The sequence below is a fragment of the Sinocyclocheilus anshuiensis genome, unplaced genomic scaffold (assembly GCF_001515605.1).
Source record: "Sinocyclocheilus anshuiensis isolate Anshui unplaced genomic scaffold, SAMN03320099.WGS_v1.1 scaffold582, whole genome shotgun sequence".
Taxonomy (NCBI): Eukaryota; Metazoa; Chordata; class Actinopteri; order Cypriniformes; family Cyprinidae; genus Sinocyclocheilus; species Sinocyclocheilus anshuiensis.
Window position 1 is genome coordinate 368,869 of NW_015547659.1, and position 15,241 is coordinate 384,109.

Below are 15,241 nucleotides of genomic sequence, written 5' to 3' on the forward strand. Positions count from 1 at the left end.
CTGTAGCATATGTTTGCCATGTTGACTGAGCATGGCTCTGAGCATATTAGGCAAATTTCCCTTGCTCATATTTGCTTTGGATACTGGCAAGCTGCAGCGGGCTAATAGTGTGGCTGAGGTGAGCGTTCAGGAAAAAACTATTTTCAGTCTTACCCTACTATAGATTTTACACGCTTTTGTTGTTAAAGAATCCCAGTTTTTTTATGAATAGCTCTATGCCAGAATTTTAAAAGTTTATCATAAATTTAATGATTATGGTGCATGGAGAGCGGTTATTAAAGAGAAGCGTTTGAACGCAGGCCAGACAAGAACAGCTGGTTTTCTCTCAGTTCAGATGGCTAGTAACAAATTAGAGCAAGAGAAAAGTGAAAAGGAGCGAGAGAGTGTTGCAATAAACCATAACGTTTCGACACATTGTTCTTGCACATCACATTTAGTGTCGCAATGATATTTGTGGTCATCGTGGAAAGCCTTCTATTTTTGTTTGTGAAAAACTGCACAGAAAAATATCAACCTTAAGTACACATATTTATCTCTTGCTGCAAAGCGTACCGATGCCAACTCATAGTTCTGTATTTCTTAGATCCCTGATGATTTCATCTACTCAGAAGAAATTTATATTTCGCAGAGGTTGCTCTTACATAGCTCAGAAGACTTAATGGTGATCCTCAGTTGTTTCTAAAGTATCAACTTTGCCTCAGGTGTTTCTCCTAAAATACTTTTGGAAATTAAAATTGTAGACAGTAAGATTATATAACTGTAAAATAAAAATTGTGGCAATTTATGTGTGATTTACTTTCTTCTGTGGAACATAAAAGAAGATATTTTTGAGAAAAGAATTGTGTTTTTGTTCATACATTAGCAACAAAGTTGCCAATGTTCTTCAAAATAACTTGTAATTGTGTTCTGCAGAAGAATTGTTTTTACACAGGGTTGGAATGGCATGAAGGTGAGAAAATGATGACAGAATTTTCATTTTTTGATGAACTGTCCCTTTAAGAGATGGATTCCATAATTTGGTAATAATTTGTTCTTGGGAGAATTTAATGACAAACATTTGAGTCCATATTAATCACAGACTTTGATTGCTGCTATCTCCATCAAATCTCAGCAAATCTCATCTGTTTTGAAACTCTAGAGGAGAAACGGGAAATTACTAAGGAACTTTGCTCAGGGAAAATATCTGAGAAGCAAGAGGCTCTATTTGCTCTCCTTATCATTGCTGTCTACAAGAAACAATTGAAAATGAAAGAAAGAAGCCAAATGTGCAAGACCACTAATGAAAATGCTTCTTTCTTTCAATTTTAATACAAATATTTACTTTACCAATTATATTGTCAGAATGATAATTGAAGTGAAAAATTGATTTGATCTATTCCTCTTTTGTATTTGTTCCGAAGAGCATCTTGTGCTTCAATGAAAGCAAGCACATCTGTACCATCTATACAAAGACTTCAGATGATCAGTGTCACAAATCTGATTATAGACTCATTTTACTCCATGTTTCATTGTACATTTTTTTTCAGAATTAAAAAACTTTTTCTTTATTTAGGTTTTAGATGTTGAGACCCAGATTTTCAATGTGGTCTTGGACTTTCACTGGCTGTTTACACAGTATAAACATATAAAATTGTGTATTTACATAATGTGACATTTTACACAATATGAAGAGTGATCACAAAGTGAGATCTCTCTGGTGATGGTTGATGTTTCCTAGGGGCAGTTCTAAAGTCTTGCCATCTCCTTAAGGAGGTTATAAATCTCCAAAGGCAGGGGTAATTCCCCATCCCATTAACCAGTCCGAACAGATGATGTCCCCGTCATTACGGTAACACATGAAAGGCCCTGAGATTCTTCACTCATTCACTGAAGGTACTTGACCCTGCAGGATTAACCGGACACACACACACACACACACACACACACACACACACACACACACACACACTTATCATCGTAAAGTACACTCTTGCACACACACACATGAGCACGTACACATCCACACATTTGAGGAGTCTTGAGGGCAAACAGGTCTGCGTTTGGTGATCAAAGCAACCTATTATATCTGGTCTGGAACTGCAGCCCTGCATTTTCTGTGGCTATATGCTTTCCACCCTTGAGGGAAGGAGGGTGATTGATTAAAGGTTTTTAAACAGATGAATTAAAGGATTAGTTAATGGAAAAAATGAAAATTCTGCCATGATTTACTCATCACATCTCATTCTAAAACTGAATGATTCTTGAACTGAATACAAAAAGAGAAATTTTGACTGAATGGGGACCACAGCTTTCAAGCTTCAAAAAGGACTCAGAATCACAATGTAATTATCATAAAATATCATAAAAGTAATTCATATGGGTTGTAAACAGACAATATCATACGATATGGTTTTGTATGATGAACAGATCAGAATTTCAGTTGTTATTTACTCATCATCTTCCCCTCCAGTGAGCTGTTAATGGTTGCCAACTCATGTTTGAGTTACTGAGTTGAACTCAAGGACCAGTCCAGTCCAGTTCATGAACGAATCATTGAGATTTGTGAGCTGATTCATTGAAAATGATCATTTTTATTATCTGTGTGTTGTTGTTGTCTCCGTGTACTGGAAGCTTGTGACACTATAACAAATTCCTTGTATGTGCAAACATACTTGGCAATAAAGCTCTTTCTGATTCTGATTCTGATTCTGAAAAGATCCACTTCAGAAGAACAATTTGTTCACAGTTTAGAGTACGTGCCAAGAAGAGCTGTCAGTGCATAACAATTTAAATTTCGTCTGTTACATGGCTTCAGAAGATTTGGAATGTAGTATATGAGTTGTTTGGACCATTTTTATGGTACTTTTTTGTCATTTTGGAGCTTGGCGGGCCCCAGTTCTCATCCACTTTCATTAAAAAGAGTGTCCAAAGCTATTCTTCAAAACTTCACTTTTTGAGTTCCACAGAAGATAGAAAGTTATGCAGGTTTGGAACAACATGAGGGTGAGTAAATGCTGACAAAATTTTCATTTTTGTGTGTGAACTGTTCCATTAAGTACTTGCCGTGTGACCCCAGAGGCAGCCTGGATCAAATAAAGCCATATAGAAACCTGGCACAATGTATGAGTATGTTTATATATGTCTGCCAACAAGATAGAGTCCTCTTATAATCTAATCTTCTCCACTGAACCTCAATTGCCCTCAAGACTTCAACTCCAAACAGGTGTCTTTCCTGAAGAGGAGAATACATTATTCAAAAAGCTATGCAAAATAGCCATTATACTTGACTTGAGTCATAATGAAAATCCCATCAGGCCGTAGGGGTTTGTTGATCTTGATGGTCGAAATACACACTCGGCTCCAAAGCCAGACTGGTTTGTTAGCAGGCCAGATCTCATTCTCCTCAACAGAAAAGAAAAAAAGGAGGGAAAATGGGAGATGTTTAGCTGACTCCAAGCTGAGGTTAAGTTTCCCCGGACACAAAAAAGAAAGCACATGAAAAGACGCTTCACTCAATACACTTTCCTGTTGTAAAGAGAGAAGAAGAGAAGCTGGAAAGTGTTTTTGATAGGGGAAGAAAAGACCGTGGCACACCCTTTTGATTCCACCTCACAATGGCTGAAATCAGATAGCTGTCGACTCAGGGTCGAGCTCGAGATGTTGCATTGTGACTCCTAAAAGACAAGAAGAATAGCTTTTCTCGCAATTATCGTTGTTTCTGATGGCGTGGGCACCTGTAGTGCATGTGAAGGGGGATTCGGTCAGACTTTTTTATGATGAATGTTCAGTTCATGAAGAAATCAACCAATCACTGCCTCGTCTGGCTGTGCGGTTGTAATCAATACCCTGTTTGAAGGCTTTTTGGGGTTTGGGCATCAAGGTTTAAAGTACACACCAGAGAGCTTAAAGGGGTTTTGAAGCAAACAAAGCCGGAGAACTCCGCAGGTCACTGTCTGGAAAGGAACAAAGCCCTTCGTCAGGCCCTCTCGTAGACGCCGACCTGGAGGTGGACATGCTTGGATGGACAGGGCAGGGGGAGAGAAAGAGGCTCAATAAAGCACATAGGTTGCCGCTGTAGGGGGTGTTTCTGTCTGGCTGACAACCCTTTAAAAGGCTTTTCTCTTTAGTGACAGCTACGCTTGAACTAAATTATCTGCAGTAACTAACCAAAAGCAGCGACTCTACTAACTTGACATTTTTTCAGTAGCGTGACAATCTTTCAGTTGTTTTCATAGAAGTGTAGCTACTTTTTCACAAGAAGCAAGAAGCTGCACTACCGTTCAAAAGTTGGTACAATTTTTTTATTACATTTTTTTTAAGGAAATTAATACTTTTACTCAGCAAGGATTCATTAAATTGATCAAAAGTGACAATAAGGACTTTTCAAATGTTACAAAATATATATATATCTTTCAAATAAATGCTGTTCTTTTAAGCGTTCAATTAATCAAAGAACAATAACAACAATGTATCACGGTTTCCACAAACCTATTAAGCAGCACAACTATTTTTAACATTGATAATAAGAAGAAATGTTTCTTGAGCACCACATCAGCATATTAAAATAATTTCTGAAGGATCATGTGACATTGAAGAATGATGCTGAGGAATCAGTTACATTTTAAAATATATTTCAATAGAAACATTTTATTTTAAATTGTAACAAAATTTCACAATATTACTCTTTTTACTGTATATTTAATCAAATGCAGCCTTGGTGAGGATAAGAGATTTCTTTCAAAAATATTAACATATCTTACAGACTCCAAACTTTGGAACAGTAGTATAGACCTTATGCGCCAGAGAAACAAGCGAGTTCATTTAAATAATCTGGTTAAAAAAAAAATCACTGATTCATTTGAATAATTTTTTGAACAAATCACTTGAATTAATGAGTCACTGATTCACCCATAAAGACAAGTCATTTGTCGCCACCTACTGGCGTAAAGATGTAACCTACAGAAAAAACAAAATCACTGAAAATTGCCACAAGTTTGTTAGTAGCTTCTATTGTAGCAAACTACTTTTTCAAAAGGGGAAATTACTGTTTTTGAACTACTTTAGTTCAAAAAGTTTGTGGCTTCAAAGTCACTTCCCTAACAGTGATTTTAACAGTCTGTCTTTCTCGCACAGGAACCCAGATGGAGATGTTCGGCCATGGTGTTACATTGCAGATCTCGAGGATGGAATCTACTGGAAATACTGTGATATTCCGACTTGTCAAAGTAAGTGTTTAAAGTGAAAATAACATAGAAATGACAATAAACAATGAGCACAAGCTAAATTAGGAACTAGGCCAAAAAACTTTGAGTTCCCATCATCTGGATTATAAAACTGATATGCAAATCCACCTTTTTGGAAAGGACTCTAATTGCTCCATCAGAAATCACACTGTCCCAGCATGCACAGATATTTGTGGTGCTTGTCATCACTTGATGTTTTTGCGTTCTCCACCTAGAGAACGTGTACAAGAGTTTGTGTGTGTACTGAAAGTATGTGTTTACCTCAAAGCATTAGATTGATAATTAATTAAATAATCATTTAACCTGTATTCAACATTGTTTAATATAATCAGTGCAGACAGTTTCTTTTTCTTTCTTTCTTTCTTTGTATTAGGGAGTAAGTCTTTCTGTGTGTGTCTCACGGGCATGTATGTGTGTGCATGTGTATACGAGTACTAACTCATTTTCCTGTCAGTCAGATTTGTATAATCCCACTAAGCGTGTTTTCTACTGTACTGGCAGAGAAACAGAATGTGTGTGTGTGTAATCTGATAGCCCCTGCTCCTCAGTTTCATCTCACTAATCACACCCCATAAACAAGAGCTGACACATAGTATCACAGGATGGGTAGAGTGTGAATACAAAACTGTACAGCTGTGGCATACACCAGGAATCAATCTCAGTAGAGCTTAGTCTGAAGTTCACTTCCAGTACATTTGTAAATTTTACAGCTTCTCAATATATCATTCATGATAAGTAAATGTATAAATTAGGATGGTCAATTTAAAATGTTAATTTAGCTCAGTTAATAAAAAATAAATAATGTAATTAAAAAATAAATAAATACAATTTTTAAAAAGTAAAAAAAAAAAAGCATTTAATGACCACTGAAGCAATTCATGCTTGATATACTTAAATTGTTTCGGGAATCTGTGTTTACAAAGTCATTTAATCCTGACTACCAGGAAAAAACAGTTTTGTGAATTTAGTATTTTGTCATGTCATTACATTGTTTAGAGCAGTGAATCTCAACCCTATGTATCATTTGTATCTCTGTGAGGACCAAATGCAGTCAAGTATAATTCAAAGTAGTTGACTTGTCCAGTATTTGGCCATATCATCAGCTATATTGGATTTTTCTTTCATGGGAACATGTCATGTCACTAGGGTGTTACATTTGATCACTAAATGACTGTCAGCCATTTTTAAAGACCAAAGAGAGGGAGTGGTCATGGTGAAACATCAAATCATTTGGTATATATGAACAAGCCCTGAATGTGCTCTGTACAGGACATAAAACTATGACATGTAACGTCTCAGAGAAATTGCTAAAACATAATGTCCTCTACAGTGGATAAAACTCCATAGCTGGTAGTCAGGAGGTTAATGCAGTGAGGGACGGAAAATACAGTCAGTTCAAAATATCATATTGTTTTATTGTCCTTAGTTCATGATGTCTAATTTTTCACAACCCATTTTTTTTTTAAAGACTTGCACTATACCATTCAAAGAAAGAATAATTATTTTTTTATTAATTATTTTATTCAACAAGGATGCATTAAATTAATCAAAAGTGACAGTAAAGACTTACATAACATAAATGCAGTTTTTTGTACTTTCTATTGATCAAAGAAAAAAAGATCAAAGAAAAAGAAATCCTGAAAAGGTTGTATCACAGTTTTAACAAAAATATTAGCACAACTGTTTTTAACATTGATAATAATAAGAAACGTTTCTTGAGCATCAAATCAGCATATTAGAATTATTTTTTTGAAGAATTATATGACATTGAAGACTGAAGTAATGGCCGCTGATCATTCAGATTTGCCATCACAGGAATAAATTACACATAAAAAATATATCAAAATAGAAGTTATTTTAAATTTTTACAATATTACTGTACTTTTGATGTTTAAAAATGCAGCCTTAGTTAGCATAAGAGACTTCTTTCAAAAACATTAAAAAATCTTACCAACCCCAAACTTTTGAATGGTAGTGTATTTTCAATCTTTCATTGGCTGAAAGTTAAACTACATGGATGAATGCTATACTAAAAAGACTGCACTTCCATCCTTTCCATCCCGGGTGTTTTTGAAAATCTCTAACTTTATGTTTTAAATTTAACAAAAAATTAGTTTGGCCATCCATCAGTTTGATGTTGTTGTTGTTTTTTCAGTCACATGTTTTCCATTCTGGTTTTCCATACTAGTTTGAGGCCTGCTTCTCAGAGTTTTAGAGCCCATCTCAGGGTTGTGATGCTTGTCTTTAGCTTAATTTTTCATCTCCAGTTGAACAAATAAGAGCCGTACTCACTGTCCAGCACAATTACACTCACTGACCCATTTCCCAAAAGTGCCATACACACATTAATCTGTCTGGATGCCCCTTATCTCTGTGCCTGAGTGGATCTAACAAAGCCCACCCAACTAATGCCCCTCTAGGCTGAGACTGTCTTCAATGGCAGGCAAATTTAGGACAGCGTTTGTCACAGCCAGTTGTCTTCTGTGTGAGGCTCACTGATTTGAGTATGGTTTACCATAAATGTGTTTGTGTGTACCGGCTTGTAACCCATCTGATTTTTTTTTCATGTCCCAGATTCCCATCAGCTTTCAGGGCATCGCCCATATCAAGTACAGCCCTCCACATGCTCCCGTTTCGGTTTGGGTGTCATTAGATGGGTCTTGGGTCTTGGGTGGTGCCAAGAAGCCACGATGTCCACAATGCTGGCAATGAAAGCAAGGCGATTTGTTGGACTTTTTAGCTCCAGGCAGTCGTTATGTTGTAAAATCAGAAAGCAGTCGGCACAATTGTAGCATCACAATCGACACGCGTACATGCACCTGAGGCTGTTTCCCTATTTGTTACACGGGATGAAAGAACAAAATTTACCCCAATCTCCATTAGGCACGCTGTCAAGTGCAAAATGACAGTATCTTTGCAGTATGTATGAGCGAGGTAGATTTTTTCCCTTGTTTGTTCTTTTTAGGTAATTTTTTCTCTCAGTAACAGCAACTTGTCTTAGATGTCTTATCATGTTAACCGTCTCTATAGACTTATTGTCTCTTTTACCAACACGCATACACATATTTATGCACTATTTCATATTATCTAGAAAAGGGATGTAGAAAAACTACAGGTATGTCTTCTTGTCTGTAATGGAGGGGCTTGATGTTTATTTATATGCTGATACACTTAAACTATTTACTTTGAAAAATTTTCACTCAGAAATTGCTAGTAAGTTCCACAAAGAATTACAAAGACATGGCAATTAACTGATTCACTGATTCAAATCACTCAATGTGCATATTAACATGATGGGACATGTTTACTTTCACTCTGATCTTTTATAGTAAGCAAATATTCAGCATGTAGGTTTGGTGCCAAATAACTGGGATGGTTAAGAGTCAAGTGAGAATCATAAGAGAACCAGCTGCATTCCTTTATTTTCTTAAAGTGAACAACAACAGCATCTGTTAAAAGTGCCTTTAATCAATGATCATGCTCAGTTATCAGTCACAGGTGTGTGTGATGATTGGCTCAAGGTTATGTTTGGATATGCTCTTTAACCTTCCACAATAACAGATGAGAAGACTGGTTTCAGTGCCACACTGACACTGTCAAATGGGAATGTAATCTAACAATTCAGGTTTTGACTTCTGGTTTTGAATTCCAGTTCAATGAGTGATTCCATTAATGATTCTTTTAGTACTTGTAAAAAATAAATATTTTGAAAATAATAATAATAATAATAATTTATACAGTAGTATTAATACAATAGTGTTTTCTTTTAGTTTTTTATTATTTATTAATTTGATAATATTTATACAATGCTACTGTGAAAACTCATAGTGTATCTTTAACTAAATGTTATCATATGGACAACCAGTCAGTAACTACACTGATTTAAATCTAACAAACCTTACAATAAGTACAACCTCTTTATGTGTTTGATTCACTAAAGATAACCGACTCATAAGAATCATTCATTTGGGAATCAGAATACACTGGGCACACTGTATGCTAATGATTCACTAAAAACACTCATAAGCTTCTTTTGTTCAGGAGCTGGATTGCACTGGATATGCTCTATGTTTTTGATTCAAAAAAAAAAAAGAACCGACTCATAAGAGTCACTCATTCAGTGGTTGGGCTGTATGTTTTTGATTCCCTAAAAAATACGGACTCTTAAGAGTCAATTGTTCAGGATTCAGACTACACTGGTTGTGCTGTTTTTGATTCATCTGCTTCAGTGGATGATTGCGTGTGCGACTCGAATGCAGATCTAATTTTTCCTCTGTGTTCTTCAAATGTACGCACAGATATGGTTATATGAATTCCCTCCTCTATCATGACATAATTTATCTCATGACTGACTAAGCAGACTGATGAAATACATATAATTGTTCTTAATATCTGATCCTTCATCTTCATTAACAACAACAAAGCACAAATGTCTGTTTTTTTCCCTACTCAGCGGATGTTGATGAACCCTCTTGTGTTTTGGGAGATCAAAGACAGGTGATATTTTTGTATTCCCTTCGGTCTCTTTAAATTATTTGGGCCGCTGTAGCTCATGACCCTGGGCCGGTCCAGCGAGGGATGAGAGATGAGATCTGTAGAACTCTTTTCACTGTTGTTTCACTCATCTGCCCTCTGAAAACACTCCCTCAATCTTTAATTAAGCATGCAGTCACTCCCTGAAGGCCGTGGCGGTGAAAAGCATTGATCTTAGCTTCAATTGTGTTGTAACACGGCCTCAGGCACGACTAGTGCAATGTGCCCGCCACCTTGCAGATGCACAACATGGGAAAGTATGCCGTGAAGTTGCGCAGCAGGGCTCATGTGTCCCCTGTTAAAGGGCCTTTGGTATTGTTTGTGTTCCTTGCATGTCATACTCCAACTGAAGATTTATACTCAAGATGTTTGTAACGACCCCATTGACTTGTTCTTTTGATTCTCACTCATTCTCTCTCCCAGTATAAATCTCAGTTGCTACATGTATGATAGATCCAGGGGTCATGGGTAAAGTGCGGCATAACACAAACAAAAGCTCAGTCAGAAACGCCTGCCTCATAAACAAAGCTGCACTGTAGATCCAGCTGTCGTAATTGTAAAAAAGAAGAAGAAACAAGTTAAACCAAACCACATGTACTCTGGGCTGGTTAAGTGTGTCTGTAACAGGAGGGAGCCTGCCAAAACAGGAAAACAACTTTAGTATCAGAATTAATGACAGACAATGAGATCCAAAAGCAAAAAAGAGGATGCGAGGACTCTTTTGAATGATTTACCAACAAATCACCAATCCCCAGATGCTTAATATAGTCATTTTATAAGTGTTTTACACCAAACTGTGAAGTGCAGCACTAAAACTAGATAATTGCTGGTGTTTAAAACCCTCCTCTACCCAAAAGCGGTGAATCTGAAATAATAATTTGAAGCAACATGAAGTGTAGGTGTTTGTAGCAATGTGTCAAGTAGAAGAAAGTTTAACTTTATGCAAACGAGAAGCAATGGGATGCGGCAACTACCAATAAGATCGAAGACTTCCTGTGATGCTTTTGCTTTCAAAGATTTTTTTTGAGTAAATTTTGATTAAATGTAAATTAATTTTTAATTTAATTTATAATTTTTTTTTACTTTTGAGTAAATAGATGTTTATTAAATGCAAAATGTAAATTAACTTTTAATGTAAATTCAGGTTTAATTTAATTTAATTTTATGTGTACCTTATTTGCTATCATTACATTTAATGATATAGCATTATTTAAATTGTATTAGTGCATTAGTATATTTTTTTAATAAAAGAAAATGAATGACTGATATTATTTTATCTGTCATTAGGCATCTTGCTCCCTAAATATCTGTATCAACATTGACTATTAAAAAAAAAACAGTTGGTGGAAATGGGGTAGAAGTTTGTGAGCAGTTTCACTGTTCTATATGACCACTGTTCTATATGTCTACCCACGTACATGGGCATAATAAGAAATCGTGGGCATTTCAAGAGATTTTGATTTATTCATTGATACTGTCAGCCCACCAGTACTGTTAAAGCAAACGCCTACTACAACCAACAATACGGCAACTAAGTGACCTCCAGCAATAAAATGGCTGTCAGTGTGAACACCCCTTGAGAGCCCAAGGTGTTGACATGACTGTAGATGTGTTAATGAACTTGTGTTGTGACAGCCAGAGGAATACATCTGTGAAATAAACCTTTTGTTGTTGTGGGAGATGTGTGTGTGTGGGTTTGTGTATGTGGACTACACAAAAATTAGACTGTTAATATCGTTTTCTAATCGGAAAAAAAAAACAAAAACAAAGAAAATGTTGCCATTATTTACTCAGGCTTCGTTTACACGACAACGATGTAGTCAAAAACGGAAAAGTTTTTCCCTTGCGTTTTTAAACATTTTCACGTATACATGACAACGTTTTCAAAAAGATTCACGTTTACACATATCTGCGAAAATGGCCAAAAACGCTGTATTACGTATGCCAGGCCAGTAGTTGGCGCTGTCACCTTGTTAGTAAACAGTACCTGTTGCTGTGTGTATATGATGCGTCTCCGCTGTTGGTTGTAATATTGGTGAAGTAAATCTACACTTTGCTGAAGAAGCGTTAGCAAACTCTTAAACAGCAACAACAGTACCATGTACTCCGCCACTGTTGTGTATGTTTGTTCGCGCTTGCCTTTAAAATCAACATGTACTGCGAATATGTTAACATACCTAACACGTACTACGCACGCGCATGATGTCAGTGTTTTCAAAGATTCCCGTTTTGGGTGTTTACATGGAAACGACAATGGTGGCGTTTTCAAAAACTTGCACTTTGAAACCTGTTTTCAAAAATATGCGTTTTCAGTCCTCAAAACGCCGTTGTTGTGTAAACTAACTGTCAAAACGCATAAAATGTTTTCCCGTTTTTGGCTGAAAACGTTGTCGTGTAAATGGGCCCCTTACTCTCCAAAACCGATGTACTGTCTTTGTTTTCTGCAATACACAACTGATCACTCTTGTACTGATTACTCTTTTCCATGTACTTTAGTGAATTTGGAACAGGAGCTTAAAGCACCTTGAAAGTCTCATAGAAACAGTCTGCACAACTTCTAGAGACATACATGCTTTGTATGATGAACATAATAAAATTTTAACTTTATTTGCTGAAAATGTTGACATCTTGCCATGCCCAAATTCTCCTTGGTGCATTTACACATCCAGAAGCAGTTGCGATGTCTGATTAATGAATGAATCATTCTTCTGAAACATGGTGAACAAATGATGGCAGAATTGAAATGCTTGGCTGAAACATTCAGAAAGACAGACTGTCTTATTAGCAATAACAAGACGTCTCTTTATTATTTCAGCCCCTCTCCCTAAAGTGTATCTCAGCTCTTGACTAAAAGTGTTCCTGGCAGTGTCAGCAGGGTGTGGCACAGAAAAGAACTTATGAATGTATTTTGGAAAAAAAGAAACACCCACAATCCTCTGCAAAAAGAAAGAGGAAAAACGCACCCCAGATGTCATCTGAATTTATGTCTGTAATTACCTTATTTTAATAACACAGAGAGAGAGGAGGCCCTCTCAGACATGCTTATCCGCTGCTTCTGCCAAGTGCATTTGCCAAGAAGTGCAGCGTTTGATGTTGTTGTGTTTGTTATCTGGGTGTTTCTTTCCTTCTTCCTTTTGTCAGTCTCTCTCTCCCTCTCCTTTTGAAAGCTATTATGTCTGCCTCTCCGCTTCAGCAGACTTGTGACACGTCTATCACTCTTGCGTCACCCCCATAAAGCCCTGCAATAATGAAAATCTAAATTGTGAAAAGCACGGATGACTCACCGCAGCTGAGATATGATGTGCAATATAAGGCTAGAGACCATAGTTTCTGCTTTGAACAATATCGCCAGTTCTAGAGCGCTTAAGAGAATATCAGTGGAATTTACTGTCTCTGTAGAGTTTTTGAAGATGAGAGTGGAGCTGCCACTCTTCAGAAGAGGCTTAATGGAGAAAGCAGACAGCTGGGATAATTCATGAGTTCTGGTGGTCTTGTGATTAAGGATCTGGGCTTGAAATGGAAAGTTATTGATAAGTGCATGCTATATGTGGTTATGAAAGAGCACAGGCTGGTCACTTCAACATGTTTATGATTTATTGTTTTTAGTTAATTTATATAAATTCACATCAAATCTACCGTAAATGGAATCTTGAGAGAGATTTGATTAAAATAAATACTGTATTTCCTTCACATGTAAAAACTCTCATTTTGGTTGCATGAATTGATTTGATACTTCAGTGACCCACAGAACTTACTTTTCCCCGTAGCTGGAGTAAATATTACATTTGAGGTTATGAATATCAACATTTCACCTAGTATTAATTATTCTGCTGATTAATTCAAATATTCTTTCTTCTTTTTTACCTTTCATTGTTTCCTTGTTTTCTTTTTCTCTTTCTTTTGTATTTTCAATATACTATTACAGTATTTATTAATATTTTGTATTAGCTTTTCTATTTCTATTTCTATTTAGCTTTTATTTTTATTTCAGTTTTATTTTTGCCATATTAGTACTTTAGCTGAAATTTATATTTAGTTGTCAAGACAACATTTCTAATTTTTTAAAAAGTTTTTCATCAAATATTTTAATTTTTTTCTATTTGAATTAACAAAAATGTTTTGTTTATAGTTTTGGTTAACAATAACAGCACTGGACAACATGAAATAAAAATTGACCCTATTTGCTTTTTGTAACACATTCTAGGTCTTTTTGTGAACGATTCCTCAGTGCATGTTGTTCCAAAGAAAAATAATGTATGTCATTAAAATCTTTCATCAAAATGTAATAACTTTAATAACAAAAATATAAAGATTGTACTTAAAGATTTGCTTTTTAAAATAATTACTCATACAAAATTACATTTACATTTAAATTTAGTCATTTAGCAGGCGCTTTTATCCAAAGCGACTTACAAATGAGGACAATAGAAGCAATCAAAACTAACAAAAGAGCAACAATATGTAAATGCAAATGACAAGTCTCGGTACGCAGTACACGTAGCAAGGGAATTTTTATTTTTTTTTAGATCCAGAGCCAGTGGTGGTTTTGTAGGCAAACATTAATGCCTTGAATTTTATGCGAGCAGCTACTGGTAGCCAGTGCAAATTGATGAACAGAGGTGTGACGTGCGTTCTTTTTGGCTCATTAAAGATTAATCTTGCAGCGGCATTTTGGATTAATTGTAGAGGTTTGATAGAAGTGGCTGGAAGACCTGCCAAGAGAGCATTGCAATAGTCCAGCCTGGTTAGAACAAGAGCTTGAACAAGGAGTTGTGTTGCATGTTCTGAAAGAAAGGGCCTGATCTTCCTAATGTTGTATAAAGCAAATCTGCAGGACCGGGCAGTTTTAGCAATGTGGTCTGAGAAATTCAGCTTATCATCAATCACAACTCCAAGGTTTCTAGCTGTTTTTGAAGGAGTTATGGTTGATGAGCCTAACTGGATGGTGAAATTTTGATAAAGTGATGGGTTTGTTGAAACCACAAGCAGTTCTGTCTTAGCCAGGTTGAGTTGAAGGTGATGGTCCGTCATCCAACAAGAAATGTCTGTTAGACATGCTGAGATGCGAGCAGCTATCGTCGGATCATCAGGATGGAATGAGAGGTAGAGTTGAGTGTCATCAGCATAGCAGTGATATGAACAGCCATGTTTCTGAATGACAGAGCCTAGTGATGCCATGTAGACAGAGAAGACAGAGAAGCCAAGTACTGAGCCCTGATTATTATTATTATTATTAAATCAAATGATGTATATGAAATTATATAACTAAATTATATGAAATGATATACGTAAATGATATGTATATGAATTATATAACTAAAATTAAATAACTGTAATTACAGATTTAGGTTAAATAAAGATGTCAGTCTTTATTTTTCTTCTTTTTAGGAAACAAATCAAAGAAAAAATAAACAAATTCTACTGTACCTAATATTCTGTATGTTGCTCAAAAACAAAATGTATTGTGTTCAGTGGAAAAAAGGTTG

The 15,241-nt window shown here is 36.0% G+C and overlaps 1 protein-coding gene across 1 annotated transcript in view; it reads left to right on the top strand.

Annotated features, from left to right (window-relative positions):
• The window catches only part of LOC107702222 (kremen protein 1-like), a 66,424-nt gene that overhangs the window by 32,277 nt on the left and 18,906 nt on the right, over window positions 1-15,241 (top strand). The window contains exon 3 of the mRNA XM_016504469.1: window positions 5,113-5,204. Coding sequence (XP_016359955.1) covers window positions 5,113-5,204 — 92 coding nt within the window. The remainder of the gene's footprint in view (window positions 1-5,112; window positions 5,205-15,241) is intronic.